Here is a 13,830-nt window from a genome sequence, read left to right as displayed (position 1 = left end):
ATCACCCCAGCTTATGCACAGATGTACGACGGAGTATTAGGGCCAAACTAAGACAAAAAAAATGAGAAATTACGAGAATAAAGTCATAATAATATGAGAATAAAGTCGTAATTAAAGAGAACTCTCAACAGGAAGAGCTTCTTCTCCCTGTGTTAAAATGAGGAATACTGAGCATCTTGTGAAGTTATATTTTGGTATCGGTTTCACAAATAAGGAAATACTTAATCTTTTGGCATCATCAGCAACTAATCATTATCAGTATAAGGACTTTAAAACGATTGTGCAAACGACTGCATCTATTTCCAAGAAGGAACCACACAGACTTGGAAGAAATTGCGTCTTTTGTAGAAGTGGAAAATCTTTATGACCATCCTCATTGTTTCCTGAGAAACAACGAAACCTCTTTGAATGGAAGTAGATGGAACCACCGCTAGCCCTGACCACTACTATACTACACCAGACAGCTCCTCTTCCACAAAAGACGCATGTGCTCTTCCTGTTAAGAGTTCTCATAAATTACGACTTTATTCTCGTAATATTACGACTTTATTCTCGTAATATTACGACTTTATTTTCGTAATTTCCCATTTTTTTTGTCTTAGTTTGGCCCTAATACGCCGTCGTACAGATGTCCTCAAAGTATTTTTTTTATATATATTCTGGTTTAATGTGTGTTTATAGACTGAGAAAATCCCTGTCGTCAGACGACCTGATCGAAAGGGCTTGCTGTCATACCTCAATGGCGAAAGTTGTAAGTCGGGCTTGTAAAATCAATGGGTATTCTGCTTTGGGTAATGGTGGGATATTAGGTAGTTGGTATCGTGTGTTTACTTGCTGTGTACATCGTAGGCCCTATTTGCACTGGACTAATATTACCTTGGCATCTCCAGTAAGTGAAAAGTAACGTCCCAGCATCTGTGTTTCGTCTGGCACATTCAAATGGGATAAGCAAAGTCTGTGTTTTTACTAGTGTACAGACATTGACTCCCACATGTCGTCAAGGCCTCGTGTTTTACTAAACATTACCCTTTTAATCAACATGATCTTTGAATATTGATTTGGAAGCTATAAGAACATGTCACTTTGACAGCTGACAAAATCTGAACATAACATATAGGTCTCTGTGCTTAAGTTGCCATGGTAACAGTAACCTTAAGGGTTTATGCAACCACAGCTTGCATTATGGCCTCAAGGTTTTTAGCTGTCAGACTAGGCTTTGAGCTTGATGGAAGAAAGTTTCTAACTTCAGTATGCAGCCACGTACCATCTCATTGGTTCTGCTGCCCCGGGCTTTTTGTTTTATAGCCTGATGGTGACACATTTTTATCCACCTAGAATATTGTCTCTAGGCTATATATGATAGAGGCTAAACTCATTATATATCACATTAACTACTGCAACTTCCACAGTTGCATGGGAAGAGGCAGAAAATGTGACTGGGGGATAATAATAAAAAAAAAGACTGAGGATTCAGATTATCCCATGGGCTGTGTGGTTTCTGAAATAGGGTAGGGCATTTTTGGAAATTGTTACTTTTCAAATCACAGGCATGATGCACTCGCTCTGTATTAAAATCACAGACGGCCTCAGTAATTATTACAAATTACTACAGGTCCCCTGATAATTTCAGTCCCATGTGAATGAGGAAATAGACTGCAATTGTTTTAGAGTTAGTCCTACTGTAAATTTCACAGGCTTGTGCCTGTTCCACCTGTCCAAGGACAAGAGTCCACACCATGAACTGTGCTTTAGGCCCTAGCTGAGCATGACTTTAACAGTATTTTGTGCAGAAAAAGGAATTAAATTTGCAGTTTTGTAATGATGTGTGTTGTCATTTCAACTTTTATGTGTGTAACCCTTTGTGGTGCTGATGTAATCAGAAGCTCTAATGTATTTGTCTCTTACTGTTGTCGATTTACAGCTACATCAACCAGCATCGACAGAAGTGCGCCCATAGAAATAGGTTTGCAAAGGCCAACACAAGGTAAGTTCACACCGAGCTCCGTAAAGGATGTGGGATTTACAGCAGCATGTCATATTTCATAATTAAAATGTTGCTTTTGTTTTTTCACATTTATGCAGTTTTTTCTGATGGAAACTATTAGAAACCTAAATAACTGTTGTACAATTGGATCACATGCCCTTTCTGCCGTCCTTTTTTGGTAGTTAAAAGAGCAGCCGACGAGGTATCTTCTGAAGCCAAAAAACCAAGAGTTGAAGTAAGTTGGCATGAAAACTAACCGTTCGTTTAGACCTGTGCTTGCTGTTGCTTGAGGCACAATGGCCTGCATGTTTTAGATGTTGCCCTGCTCTAACACACCAGCCAAATAATTGGGACATTGACAGACTTGGGAAGATTGTAAGAAGCTGATGGTGACCCAGGCGGGGGTGCAGTGGGGCAGGGCAACATCTAAACTGGGCTGAGCAGTGTCCCCCAAGGAATACGGTGCTTTAAACTAAAGACAAATGTGCTTTAATGACACTGGTAATTACATTCTGGTTGATGAAGTGAAACACACACTTGATCATTTAAAGAAGTGCCAGGGACTTTTGTTCATGTTAAAATATCAGGTTCAGTTTCGTCATAGTTTCGCTGCAGCAGTCTCCTGTCCCTGATAACAGAAATAAAACACAGTGATATTTCACTTTTTTGCCAGTGGGGCAACTGCGTATCTATTTAAAAAAAACGTTGTCACACATAAACAACGATGAAACTAACTCGTTAGCTCAGAGCTAGAATTTATGTAATGGCAGAGAAGACTAAGAGAATCCAGAAACAAATGATGGAGGAAAAGATGAGAGCGTGACTGAGGACGAAACCGTTTACGGTGTAAACGGTAAATGTTTGGCAGTGTTGTGAAACCTCCACGGCCTCTAGGGGGATTCAAAGTGCTAAAAATTGCAGAAGTCCTTTTGTGCTGAAAAATCTAAAAGTAAGTAAGTTGAAATTAGGAAATATGTCATTGAAAATTGATAAATTATTTTACTTTAGATTTTTATAATCTTATTATTTAAGATTACATAAGCACGACTTTTATATATGTCTATCTTGTCATAAAAAAAAAAAAATAGCTATCCATGTACTTATATTAGCTGATAAACATGGTGACAAGTTTTTTTTTTTTAAATACGTTCAATGTAAAAAGAAACTATTAAACTATTAATCCTCAACTCTAATCTAGTGTGACCTTTACCCCAGAACCCTATGTAAAGGCGTGGTTACCTCAAACCAGCTGTGCAGGTGACAAAATACTGGATTTTGTATATTTTATGAATTCAAAACAGATTAGGTGCGGGTTGTGTTGAACTTATTTTCCAGTTAGCTACATTCTTGATATTGTTTTTCCTTAAGGATGAAGAACGAGTGCGTCTGGACAAGGAGCGCCTCGCTGCCCGTCTGGAGGGCCACAAAGAGGGCATCGTGCAGACTGATCAGATCAGGTAAGTTCTAGTCATGTAAGAGATGAGTTCCCCTTAAAGCAATGAGCCATTCAAAGGGTCCACCTTTTTCTCCACTGCTGCCAGATCCCTGTCTGAGGCCATGTCGGTGGAGAAGATCGCAGCCATCAAGGCCAAGATTATGGCCAAGAAACGTTCAACCATCAAGACAGATTTGGACGATGACATAACCCTGAAGCAGAGAAGCTTCGTGGACGCCGAGGTGGATGTCACCAGGGATATTGTTAGCCGCGAGAGGGTCTGGAGGACCAGGACAACCATTCTCCAGAGCACCGGGAAGGTCAGTCTGCCTGAGGATGTCTTTCCTCATTCAATTCAGTATACTTTATTTGTTGAACAGGGACCGTACATATTAATAAACACAAGAGTAAATGTGCGTGGTTGTAGCCACAGGCTAATTTCCACCATTCGTCCCTGCGGCAAATTAATGCCAGACACAGAATCGGACACCAGCAGACATACGAGATACGACATCCATACCAACAAAACACAACATTAAAAAACACAACTGAGCTAGATAAAAATCATTAAGCAATAAAACATGTTACCATTGATAAACCAGTAATTAAGTGACCATAAAGTTAAAGTGCTTTAGTGCTCAGAATTGTAAAGTGCTGATGCCTATTGCACTTTTCTGGCACACACTGACGTGTGTGTGCTGATGTTATTGCACAAGTTGGCATTATAGCATACATATTTGTTATTATGTATGGAAATTGTACATTTGCATACATACTAAATGTATGTAATGATACAGTAACGGGTCTCGAGATGGACAGAACATTCCTGCCGAACGCAGTCGCCTGCAGGGAAACTCAACATCTCCTCTGTCACTGCCCTGGTGTTTATGCCTTTGACAGTCCTTTTTTTTTAATTAATCCCTCAGAGGTGGCGGAGTTAGACCATGTAGGCTTCTTTGGATAAAACAAGCAAATTTGAAAACTCTAACTATAGAAATGTCTAATGTCTTTCAGGCTTTTTTATAGAGTGACTATCAGTTTAAGTGCTGTAGAACATGCCAGTGCCCAGCTTGTACAACAGTAATCGATATGAGAAAAAAAATCATACAGTGTAAAAACACGAGAGCTGCAGTAGTGGACAGTGAATTCCTCATTTGTCTAAAATTATCTATATTTGACCGACTTTGTCACCTTTTTGATGTTTCTTAAATGAGAGTTGAGTCAAGGACGACTCCAAGATACCTGAACTGATTTACCAGAGCAAGCTCCTCTCTCCTCAGAAACACGCCAGAACAGACAGTTTTAGGTGGCTGTTTGGTGAAAAACATGCAGACACTTTTTTTTAACATTTAGGGAAAAGCATGAGTTTACCAGCCAGTCCTGAACATTCGTCATTGCCGAGGTCAGAATCTGGGCAGCCTCTGTGGTGTTTTTTGCGGGGACAAAAATAGCCGCGTCATCCACGTAAAGCTGGGCTTACAACAATCAAAAAAGTCATTAATATAGACAGAAAATAAAAGGGGACCAAGAACTGATCCTTGGGGGACCCCTACTGGACAGTTTAGGTAAGTGGATTTGGCGCTGTTAATCACAACACACGGTTTTCGATCTGTGAGATAGGATCTGAACCAGCTGATCGCCTGAGCAGGGACATTAAACTTGGACAGTTTTTTCAGCAGTATGCGGTGGTCGACGGTGTCAAAGGCCGTCTTGAGGTTTAGAAAAACTGCTCCCACACAGCCGCTTCTATCAAGGAGGCATTTAGTCTTTTCCACAAACATAGTTATGGCCAATGGATGCAATGCCTACAGTGAACCTACAGTAATAGTGAACCTACAGTTCACAATTAAGGTGATTTATTAACTGTTTCGCTACCCATTTTTCAATAACTTTGGAAATTACTGGAAGAATACTGATTGATCTATAGTTATTAAGCTCAGATGTACTTCCGGATTTGAAAATTGGTTTACTGCACTCACCTTCCAGTTACACAAGACAACAGAATATTTGATGGACATATTTATTAGCTGAGTGATGGGACAGACAAGACACTCCTTGTGGCGTATTAAGAAATTTGTGTCAAGGCCATACTCATCCTTGGCACTGGATTTATTAAGAGCGCTAATAATGTTTTTAAACTTCTATTTCAGAGACCTCAGATATGTTAAAAACTTGCTGTTCGTGATTGACAGGGTGAGAAACTCAATCAGGAGCAGTGAACAGACCGGATATTTCTTGAATAGACTTAATAAAAAACGAGTTAAATTCTTCAGCCAGGGTGACACGATCTCTCACTAATTGGTTGTTTATATTTAGCTCCATTCCTTTAGTATTATGTTTAGTCCGCTGACCTGATAGGTTATTGATGTCTTTCCACACCTTTTTGTAATTTCCTTTAGCATTCTTGATTTTGTTAAAAAAATGTTGCTTTAGCTTTCCATAGGCCTGATGTCACTTTATTCCGTGCAGAAGTTAAGTTTTGCCGATCAACAATTAGACCGGTTTTTAACGATTTTTTTTATTTTAAACATCCGGTGTCTAACTTTTTGCAATGCGTGACATTCTTGAGTGAACTATGGAAGGCAGTTGGATTTCTTTGTCCTGGAGCTTCCTTTACTGGAGAAGGACATTATAACCTCCTTGATTTATTTTTATTTATTTTTTTATTTATTTATTTTTTTTTTTTAGTGTCAGAGTCAGCACTCAAGTTTATATCACCCTCAAAAAACAAGTGTTCCCATTCTAGCTCCTTAAAAGCTTTGACAACATTTTGTTGCTGGTTTTCCGGAATGAAGCAAGGATTGGAGGATTTCTTTGACCGATTTATGAGAATCTAGAAGACGGTTTCTATTTAGTTTCCAGGCAAAGAAAATTATATTGTGGTCTGAGAGTCCTGTGATGAGATTGTAAGTCTTAGAGATTCTTTCTGCCTCGTTGGAAAACAGCAGGTCAATTTTAGTTCTGGAGCGAATGGTTAGTCTTGTCGGTTGGTCAATTAGCTGTATCAAATTAAATGAGTCTGTAATTGTCTTAAACGTTTTCCTATCTTTCTTGTTATCCCAGTTGACATTCAAATTTCCAGTCAGAATAATCTCCTTTTTGTGATTTAGAGACTTAAGTAGGGCCTTAAACTGATCATAAAATTCTGCACTAGCTGTGGGTTTACGATACATACAAATAAAAAAAAAAACAAAGACATTTAAAGAGAGAGAGATTTTTACCATGACGCATTCTAGATTAATATTGTTAGGCAGTTTTATTTGATGAGAGTTGATAGTGCTCTTAACATATAAACAAGTCTCATTAAACAAGTCTTTCCATGTTCGTGTTTGAGGCTTGCGTTTTTGGGGGGGTCCGTTCTTGTTTTGTCTTTCAACCGGCGTTACCTGGTCATTCACATGTGCACACGTGTGTGTGTGTGTGTGTGTGTGTGTGTGTGTGTGTGTGTGTGTGTGTGTGTGTGTGTGTGTGTGTGTGTGTGTGTGTGTGTGTGTGTGTGTGTGTGTGTGTGTGTGTGTGTGTGTGTGTGTGTGTGTGTGTGTGAGACCATACAACAGGGCGAAACTCCACCGTGTGCGACACTGAAAGTAGAGAAAATTCTCGTTGCATGACCAAAAATCTTGCTTGACATGTTGTGCTCCTTTTTTTTTTTGTTGTTCTTTGTGACTAAATCTCAGATATCTCTGAGACTGCTCTCCAAACTCTCCACAACGTCCTCTGTCAGGCTCCTTTCCTGCCAGAGTACGTTTAGTGTGATGACAGTGAATAGACCCTGCACTGTCGGAAAACTTGCTCTCTACTTTTAGAAAAAGTTTCAGGAGTTACAGTACTGTGAAGTTGATGATATAAATGTGTGACACGCAGGTGAATCTTGTCCGTGGTTTGACGTATTTGCTTTCTTGTAGGTTTTGAATCTTCTAGATAATTTTAACGGTCCAGGTGTTCCGGTACGCTTGCCAACTCCTGTCGGTGGTGACACGTAGTTATAGGAGGGTTTAAACTTGACCTTCACAGCTGTGAGCTTGCTTGCTGAGTATATTTATTTTATCTTTGAAACAAGGTCGGTGATCAACTTTTTTGTCTGGAGAACTGAAGTTACGGAGGCCGGTGGTTTGGTAGAGGATGAATGCGTTTGTGTGCTTGGCTCTTTTTGAAAACTGTACTACTAGTAATTAGCCGTATTTCCATTACACTTACAAATTTGTGATAAAGGTAGCGCTGCAGGGGGTCTGTGTCTAAGTTTAATTCTTGTAACTCTTCGTTTCTGGTCCTGCAAGATTTCTCTTCAAAAGAATGAAAAAGAGGATGTTAACGTTGAAGATCATGTACAAAAAGTCTTTGACAACTTATTGCGATTGCCACTACCGCTGTTGAGAAACTAGGTGGATGATGAAGGCAGCAAATGATTATTTAAATTATTATTCAGAGATAACACCCTTATGTAATGTATAATGGGAAGTATAGCATAACTGCATCAAATCAAACTTTATTTATGTAGCACTTTTTATACAATAGTAACATGTGCTTTACATCATAAAATCAACATTTAACGTAGAAAATCTCCCCAACTACAGTTAGATTGCTCTAGATTGACTGGTTACTTCACATCCAGCACTGCCAGACGTGGAAATGTGAAAAGGGTGTTTCCATGACACTTTTGTGATAGAAGTGGATTCTAGACATAGTCTGAAAAACTACCTTGTGAAAGAGTAAAAAGATTTTTGCAATATTTGGGGAGTTTTTTCCAAATTAGAGCAGTTTCCTTTTCAAGATTTTTTTTCTCGATATTTGGGTTTTGCACAAATCTAGGGGAAATGGAAATGTGACTATTATCATAGACTGTAAACAATAATGGTCAAAGCATTAGGTCTGCAGAGCTGCTGGCCAATGTTTATTAGAATATACTGTTTAACATATCAAAAAGCAGTCACTTCACTGAGCGTGGTGGCATGACAAAAACGGATGAGGAAGTTGTAACGGCTAGCCATCGGCTGAGCCAACTGTCAATTAATCATATTACGAAGAATTGTATTACTTGTTTATTAACTGTCCTGTTAATCAAACGATTGAGACCAAAACAAGTTTCTGAACCAGGCTATACATTTGTTTATTTCTGCTCTAAAGTTGGACATTTTAACATAAAGATGGATGCGGAGTTGCTATTGGAGCCTTTAGTGGCCAGTGGAGGAACTGCAGGGAATCTTAGTTCTGTAAACCGAACAACATCACAACTTGTGAGAAGTGCCCTCCTGTTAAATAGCAGCTAATATTATCAGATATCTGTGTGGGTACAGATCTTAATTAAAACCAGTGTTTTGGCGTGAAACTTTTTGAGGCCGTAAACTTTGTAATTCTCAATCAAATAAACGGTAAAAGTCAAATTTAAGAATAATTACAAGAACCCGTCTGTTTAGAAGTGCTGATTAGCATATAAAACATGCAGGGCAGGATTGAGTGTGTGTCAGTCATGCTCTGGAAAAGAAACTGTTGAAATGTTTAAGGAAGAAAAAGAATGTAATGCACAGACTAGGTCAGATAAAACTGTTTCAAAATTCAATAATAAAAAAAGAAAGTCAGAATGTCTTTAGAAATGAGCAGCATCAATATTTAATAAAACAAGTGATGTTGAGAACATTAAAAGATCAATAATGATGAAGCCTTTGTTTTAAAATGAGTATTTTCAATGAAGAACAGTGAATAAAAAATGGCACGAAAACAGTTAAAATCTCAGTTAAAAACGTCTTTGTTGCTCTAAAAGACGACACAGGAACTTGCGCAATATGTCCACTTTCCTTTTTGAGTTGCCAGATAGAGAAGCGGCTAGTTTTATTATATGGACCATGGCAGCAAGTTTTTCCATTTAATGCGTTTCATGTAAAATGCAGACTTTGTATATCGTATAGCCAGCATACGTACCCTCAAAATACTGGGAAATAAATTTTGGTGCACGTGCCCCTGTCGTGGTGTGCATGCATGGAAGCCACTCTCACAGGGGTGAGGTGTGGCTGGATGTGTGGAGCACTGTTTATTGCTCGGTAAAATGTAGCACCACGAGCAGCTCACTAGATGTCAGCAAAACGGTGCGACGAAGCTCAGGTTTCAGTCTCTGAGTTACGGCTGCATGGTCTCCATTTGATTTAAGTCTCGTGGATGGAGGGAAACGGCTGTTAGAAAGGTGGAGAAACTGGGGAGAATGTGTTGCTGTTGATTTAAAAAAAAAAACACCTTGGGATTGAAGGAAATGTAACGCGGCTTTCTTTCTCCCTTACTCATCAGTCCGTCCATACATCCACCTATCTGTTTTATTCACTGGTTCCTTTTTAGAGGCAGTAATTTACAATATCAGTGTTTCCAACCTGGTACATGTGAAAGTGTTTTCCCTCTTCCTGATTTCTTATTTTTTTGCATGTTTGTCGTGCTTAACTGTTTCAGATCATCAAACAAATGTAAATATTAGACAAAGAAAACACAAGTTAAAAAAAATGCAGTTTTTAAATGAAGGTTTTTATTATTAAGGTGGAAAAAAAATCCAAACCTACATGGCCCTGTGTGAAAAAGTGATTACCCCCCCCCCCCCCCCCCCCTGTTAAAACATAAAGTAACTGTGGTTTATCACATATTTGGATAGCTGATTTCAATTTCTCCAGCCACACCTGTTCTCAATCAAGAAATCACTTAAATAGTAGCTGCCTGACAAAGGGAAGTAGACCAAAAATCCTCAAAAGCTAGACATCATGCTGCGAACCAAAGAAATTCAGCAACGAATGAGAAACAAAGTAATTGAGATCCATCAGTCTGCAAAAGGTTCCAAAGTCATTTCTAAAGCTTTGGGACTCCAGCGAACCACAGTGAGAGCCTTTATCCACAAATGGAGAAAACATGGGACAGTGGTGAATCTTCCCAGGAGGCCGGCGACCAAAATGACCCCAAGAGCAGCGACGATTCATCTGAGAGTCATAAAAGACCTAGAACAACATCCAAAGACCTGCAGGCCTCACCTGCCTCAGTTAAGGTCAGTGTTCATGACTCCACCATAAGAAAGAGACTGGCAACATGGCTGCACGGCAGAGTTCCAAGACCAAAACCACTGCTGAGTAAAAAGAACAGGCTCGTCTCAGTTTTGCCAGAAAACATCTTGATGATCACCTAGACTTTTGGGGAAATACTCAGTGGACTGACGAGACAGAAGTTGAACTTTTTGGAAGGTGCATGTCCCATTACATCTGGTGTAAAAGTAACACGGCATTTCAGAAAAGAAACATCCTACCAACAGTAAAACATGGGGGTGGTAGCTGTTCTGCTGCTTCAGGACCTGGAAGACTTGCTGTGGTAAATGGAACCATGAATTCAAAACCAACACATCACCAAAACCAAAACATCCTGAAGGAGAATGTCGGGCCATCTGTTCGTGAGCTCAAGCTGAAGCCACTCGGGTTCTGCAGCAGGACAATGATCCAAAACACACCAGCAAGTCCACCTCTGAATGGCTGAAGAAAAACTAAATGAAGACTTTGGAGTGGCCTAGTCAAAGTCTGGACCTGAATCCCATTGAGATGTTGTGGCATGACCTTTTAAAAAGGCAGTTCATGCTCGAAAACCCTCCAATGTGGCTGAATTACAAAGATGAGTGGGACAGAATTCCTCCACAGCTGGAAAAGACTCATTGCCAGTTATCACAGACGCTTGATTGCAGTAGTTGCTGCTAAGGGGGGCCCAACTGGTTATTAGGTTTAGGGGGCAATCACCTAGGGGCAATGTATGTTTGGATTTTTCTTTCACCATAATAATAAAAACCTTCATTTAAAAACTGCATTTTGTGTTTACTTGTTATTTTTGTCTAATATATAAATTTGTTTGATGATCTGAAACTATAAAGTGCGACAAACATGCAAAACCCCCCTGACGTGAACCAGGTAACCAGGCGTAGATCCTCAGTTTTTAAAAATGAATTCAGGTTCCTGTCACACAGTGTAGAGGCTGAGTAATCATAAATACAGTAGAAAAGATTCAGCATAGTTTTTTAGGGCTGTAATCAACCCAAAAAAGTCTTGGTCAACTGAAGCTCTTAAATTTCAACAAAAATTCCACTATTGGGCTTTTTTGGGGGGGGTTGCTATATTTTAAATAGTTTTTGATCTAATGTTTTGCACTGAAATTAATTACACACTACAGCATGTTAAAATTAATAGGAAAGAATATTATTAAACTGTTGCTTACAAAGTTTGTGTTTAACTTTTTTTCCATTGTCTATTTTTATGAAATTCTGCCACACTACAGATGATGATAGAGTTTAACAAATCACCGGACCTCGTCCTTCTACTTCAAAATCTGACCATCTCTGGTCAGCGGGTTGGGCTAATCCAAAATGACAAAAACAAAGGGGTGTTACCTGTGAAAGAGGTGTGCTCTGCAAACACCCCCTTTTAGAACTTGGTACTTTCCTCCCGATTAATTTAAAGAATCGACCAATCTGAATTTTAGTCGAGTCAGGCAGCATGGACTAATAAATCGACCAGTCGACTGGAAGATTACAGCCCTAGTTTGGTCCAACTATCTTACTTGATTAACTGGAAAGAAAGAAATTCTTAGATGCTACACCCAAAGGCGCGACTGATGTCACGTATTGATTGAACACAGTGTAAAACTGAGCTGGCACTGTGCAGCACCTGCAGAACTTGGAGTTTAATGAATTAAAAGTTGTTGTTTTTTTTTCCGCCATGCATTAAATTGAACGTGTGTGTCTGTCGTTTTCATGCAGAACTTCTCGAAAAACATCTTTGCCATCCTTCAGTCAGTGAAAGCCAGAGAAGAAGGACGAGCGCCGGAGCAGAGACCAGCACAGAACACGACCCAAGTGGTAATCCATTGTACCTGAAATCCAGAGGTCATTTACCTACGAAGCTGGCCGGCATGAACGGCTTGTGTGTCATTGGCTGTCGTGAACGTAAATGGCCTCTGCAGATCTAGGTTTAGTAAACGGGAGTTCTGACCGTCCGTGCCTGCTGTTGTTTCCAGGATCCGTCCTTGAGGAACAAGCAGCCGGGCCCAGCACCCTACAACAGATACATTCAGGAGCAGTTCAAAGGAAAAGAGGGTGAGTGGGTTTGTACTTGTCATTAGTTAGTGAATTGTATGTTAGGTTGCTTGCAAGTTGGCTCTAAGATGGTCTGAGTCACTGAAACCTACATGTTATTAACTCCATGACCGTTAAGTCATTTAGATTCAGTTTCAGTCCGTTTTTAGGGCACCGTGTCCGTCAGATCACCTCTGTGATGCAGGGAGGTTTAAGCCCGGTGGAACAGAAGTCGCCCTTCAGTGCAGCGTCCCCGTTCTGTGCTAGAGTACTTACAGACGTGCTGCTACCCTGACAGCACACGGAAACAAGGGACCCGCTGTCTGAATGTGATTAAATTAAAAACAGTTGCCTAATATACACATGGATGCCTTTTAGTATGAAATGGAGTAAACCAATAAAAGCTAGAAGCTTATCCTAAAACAATATTCTACAAAATAGTATGGCCACATTTATTAGTACTCATAAAAGTGATTATTAATCAAGTCAAACTAATTTATAACCTTAATTAATATCATGGTGTTTTTTATCAGTCATTAATCAACTAATTTAAAGTGTGAAAACCACTCTGTACTTTGTGTCAGTTCTCTTACTAACGATGGACGATGGAAAAACAGGGTCAATAAGGCTGTAAGACCATCTCCAAGTAGCATCCTACTCGTGTGGCTGTAGCTGCAAATATTATTAAGTACAAAGTCCACTAGCCTATATCCAGCCTCCTGGGATGTGACTGCAGGGAAACTTAATTAAGTAGATAATAAACCAAGAAAACAAAGACATTCAAGTGGATCTCAAAGCTCAAAATACATCATTGTCCCACCATTTATAAAAGATGGAATCAGATCCAAGAGGACTCCCATAACTGGAATGCATGCTGGTGACCTACACGGCTTCTGCTAGAAGTCCTTTAGACTGACGGAACCAAAGCTCTTTGGAGGCCGTAAGGTGACGCCACAGCTCTGTCAGATCAATATACGTACTTTTATTGTTGCTATGGTGTTCCTGGCGGCCCCAAATGTTTGACATTTCGGCTTCGACTCTGTATAAAACGTGATGAGGCCTGAAGCAAAACATCCTGTCCAGTGTCAGGAAGCTGGGTCTCTGTAGAGGTCGTGAGTCTTCCAACAGGATAACGAGGCAGAACGCAGCTCCGAGCATGGAGAATGGCTGATAAGAAAACGCTGGGCTGTTCTCACATGGCTCCCTGTGGTTTCAGTCCACTTTTACATCTGTGTAAAGATGTGGAGAAGCCACTGTTCAGAGAGAACGGGCCGCAACACCTCGAGGCTGCAGAGGTCTGAGAGCTCCGCTTGAGAAGCTCGTCGGCAGCAGCCGCTG

At 40.0% G+C, this 13,830-nt stretch overlaps 1 protein-coding gene across 1 annotated transcript in view; it reads left to right on the top strand.

Moving 5' to 3' along the window:
* The window catches only part of cdc73 (cell division cycle 73, Paf1/RNA polymerase II complex component, homolog (S. cerevisiae)), a 38,514-nt gene that overhangs the window by 1,065 nt on the left and 23,619 nt on the right, over positions 1-13,830 (top strand). The window contains exons 3-9 of the mRNA XM_061732902.1: positions 682-751; positions 1,922-1,984; positions 2,167-2,219; positions 3,353-3,441; positions 3,526-3,739; positions 12,178-12,276; positions 12,435-12,513. Coding sequence (XP_061588886.1) covers positions 682-751; positions 1,922-1,984; positions 2,167-2,219; positions 3,353-3,441; positions 3,526-3,739; positions 12,178-12,276; positions 12,435-12,513 — 667 coding nt within the window. The remainder of the gene's footprint in view (positions 1-681; positions 752-1,921; positions 1,985-2,166; positions 2,220-3,352; positions 3,442-3,525; positions 3,740-12,177; positions 12,277-12,434; positions 12,514-13,830) is intronic.

Source organism: Cololabis saira, chromosome 10 (assembly GCF_033807715.1).
Source record: "Cololabis saira isolate AMF1-May2022 chromosome 10, fColSai1.1, whole genome shotgun sequence".
In the NCBI taxonomy this organism is placed as follows: domain Eukaryota; kingdom Metazoa; phylum Chordata; class Actinopteri; order Beloniformes; family Belonidae; genus Cololabis; species Cololabis saira.
Note: the sequence above shows the minus strand (reverse complement) of the source record. Positions and strands in the feature narration are given on the sequence as shown.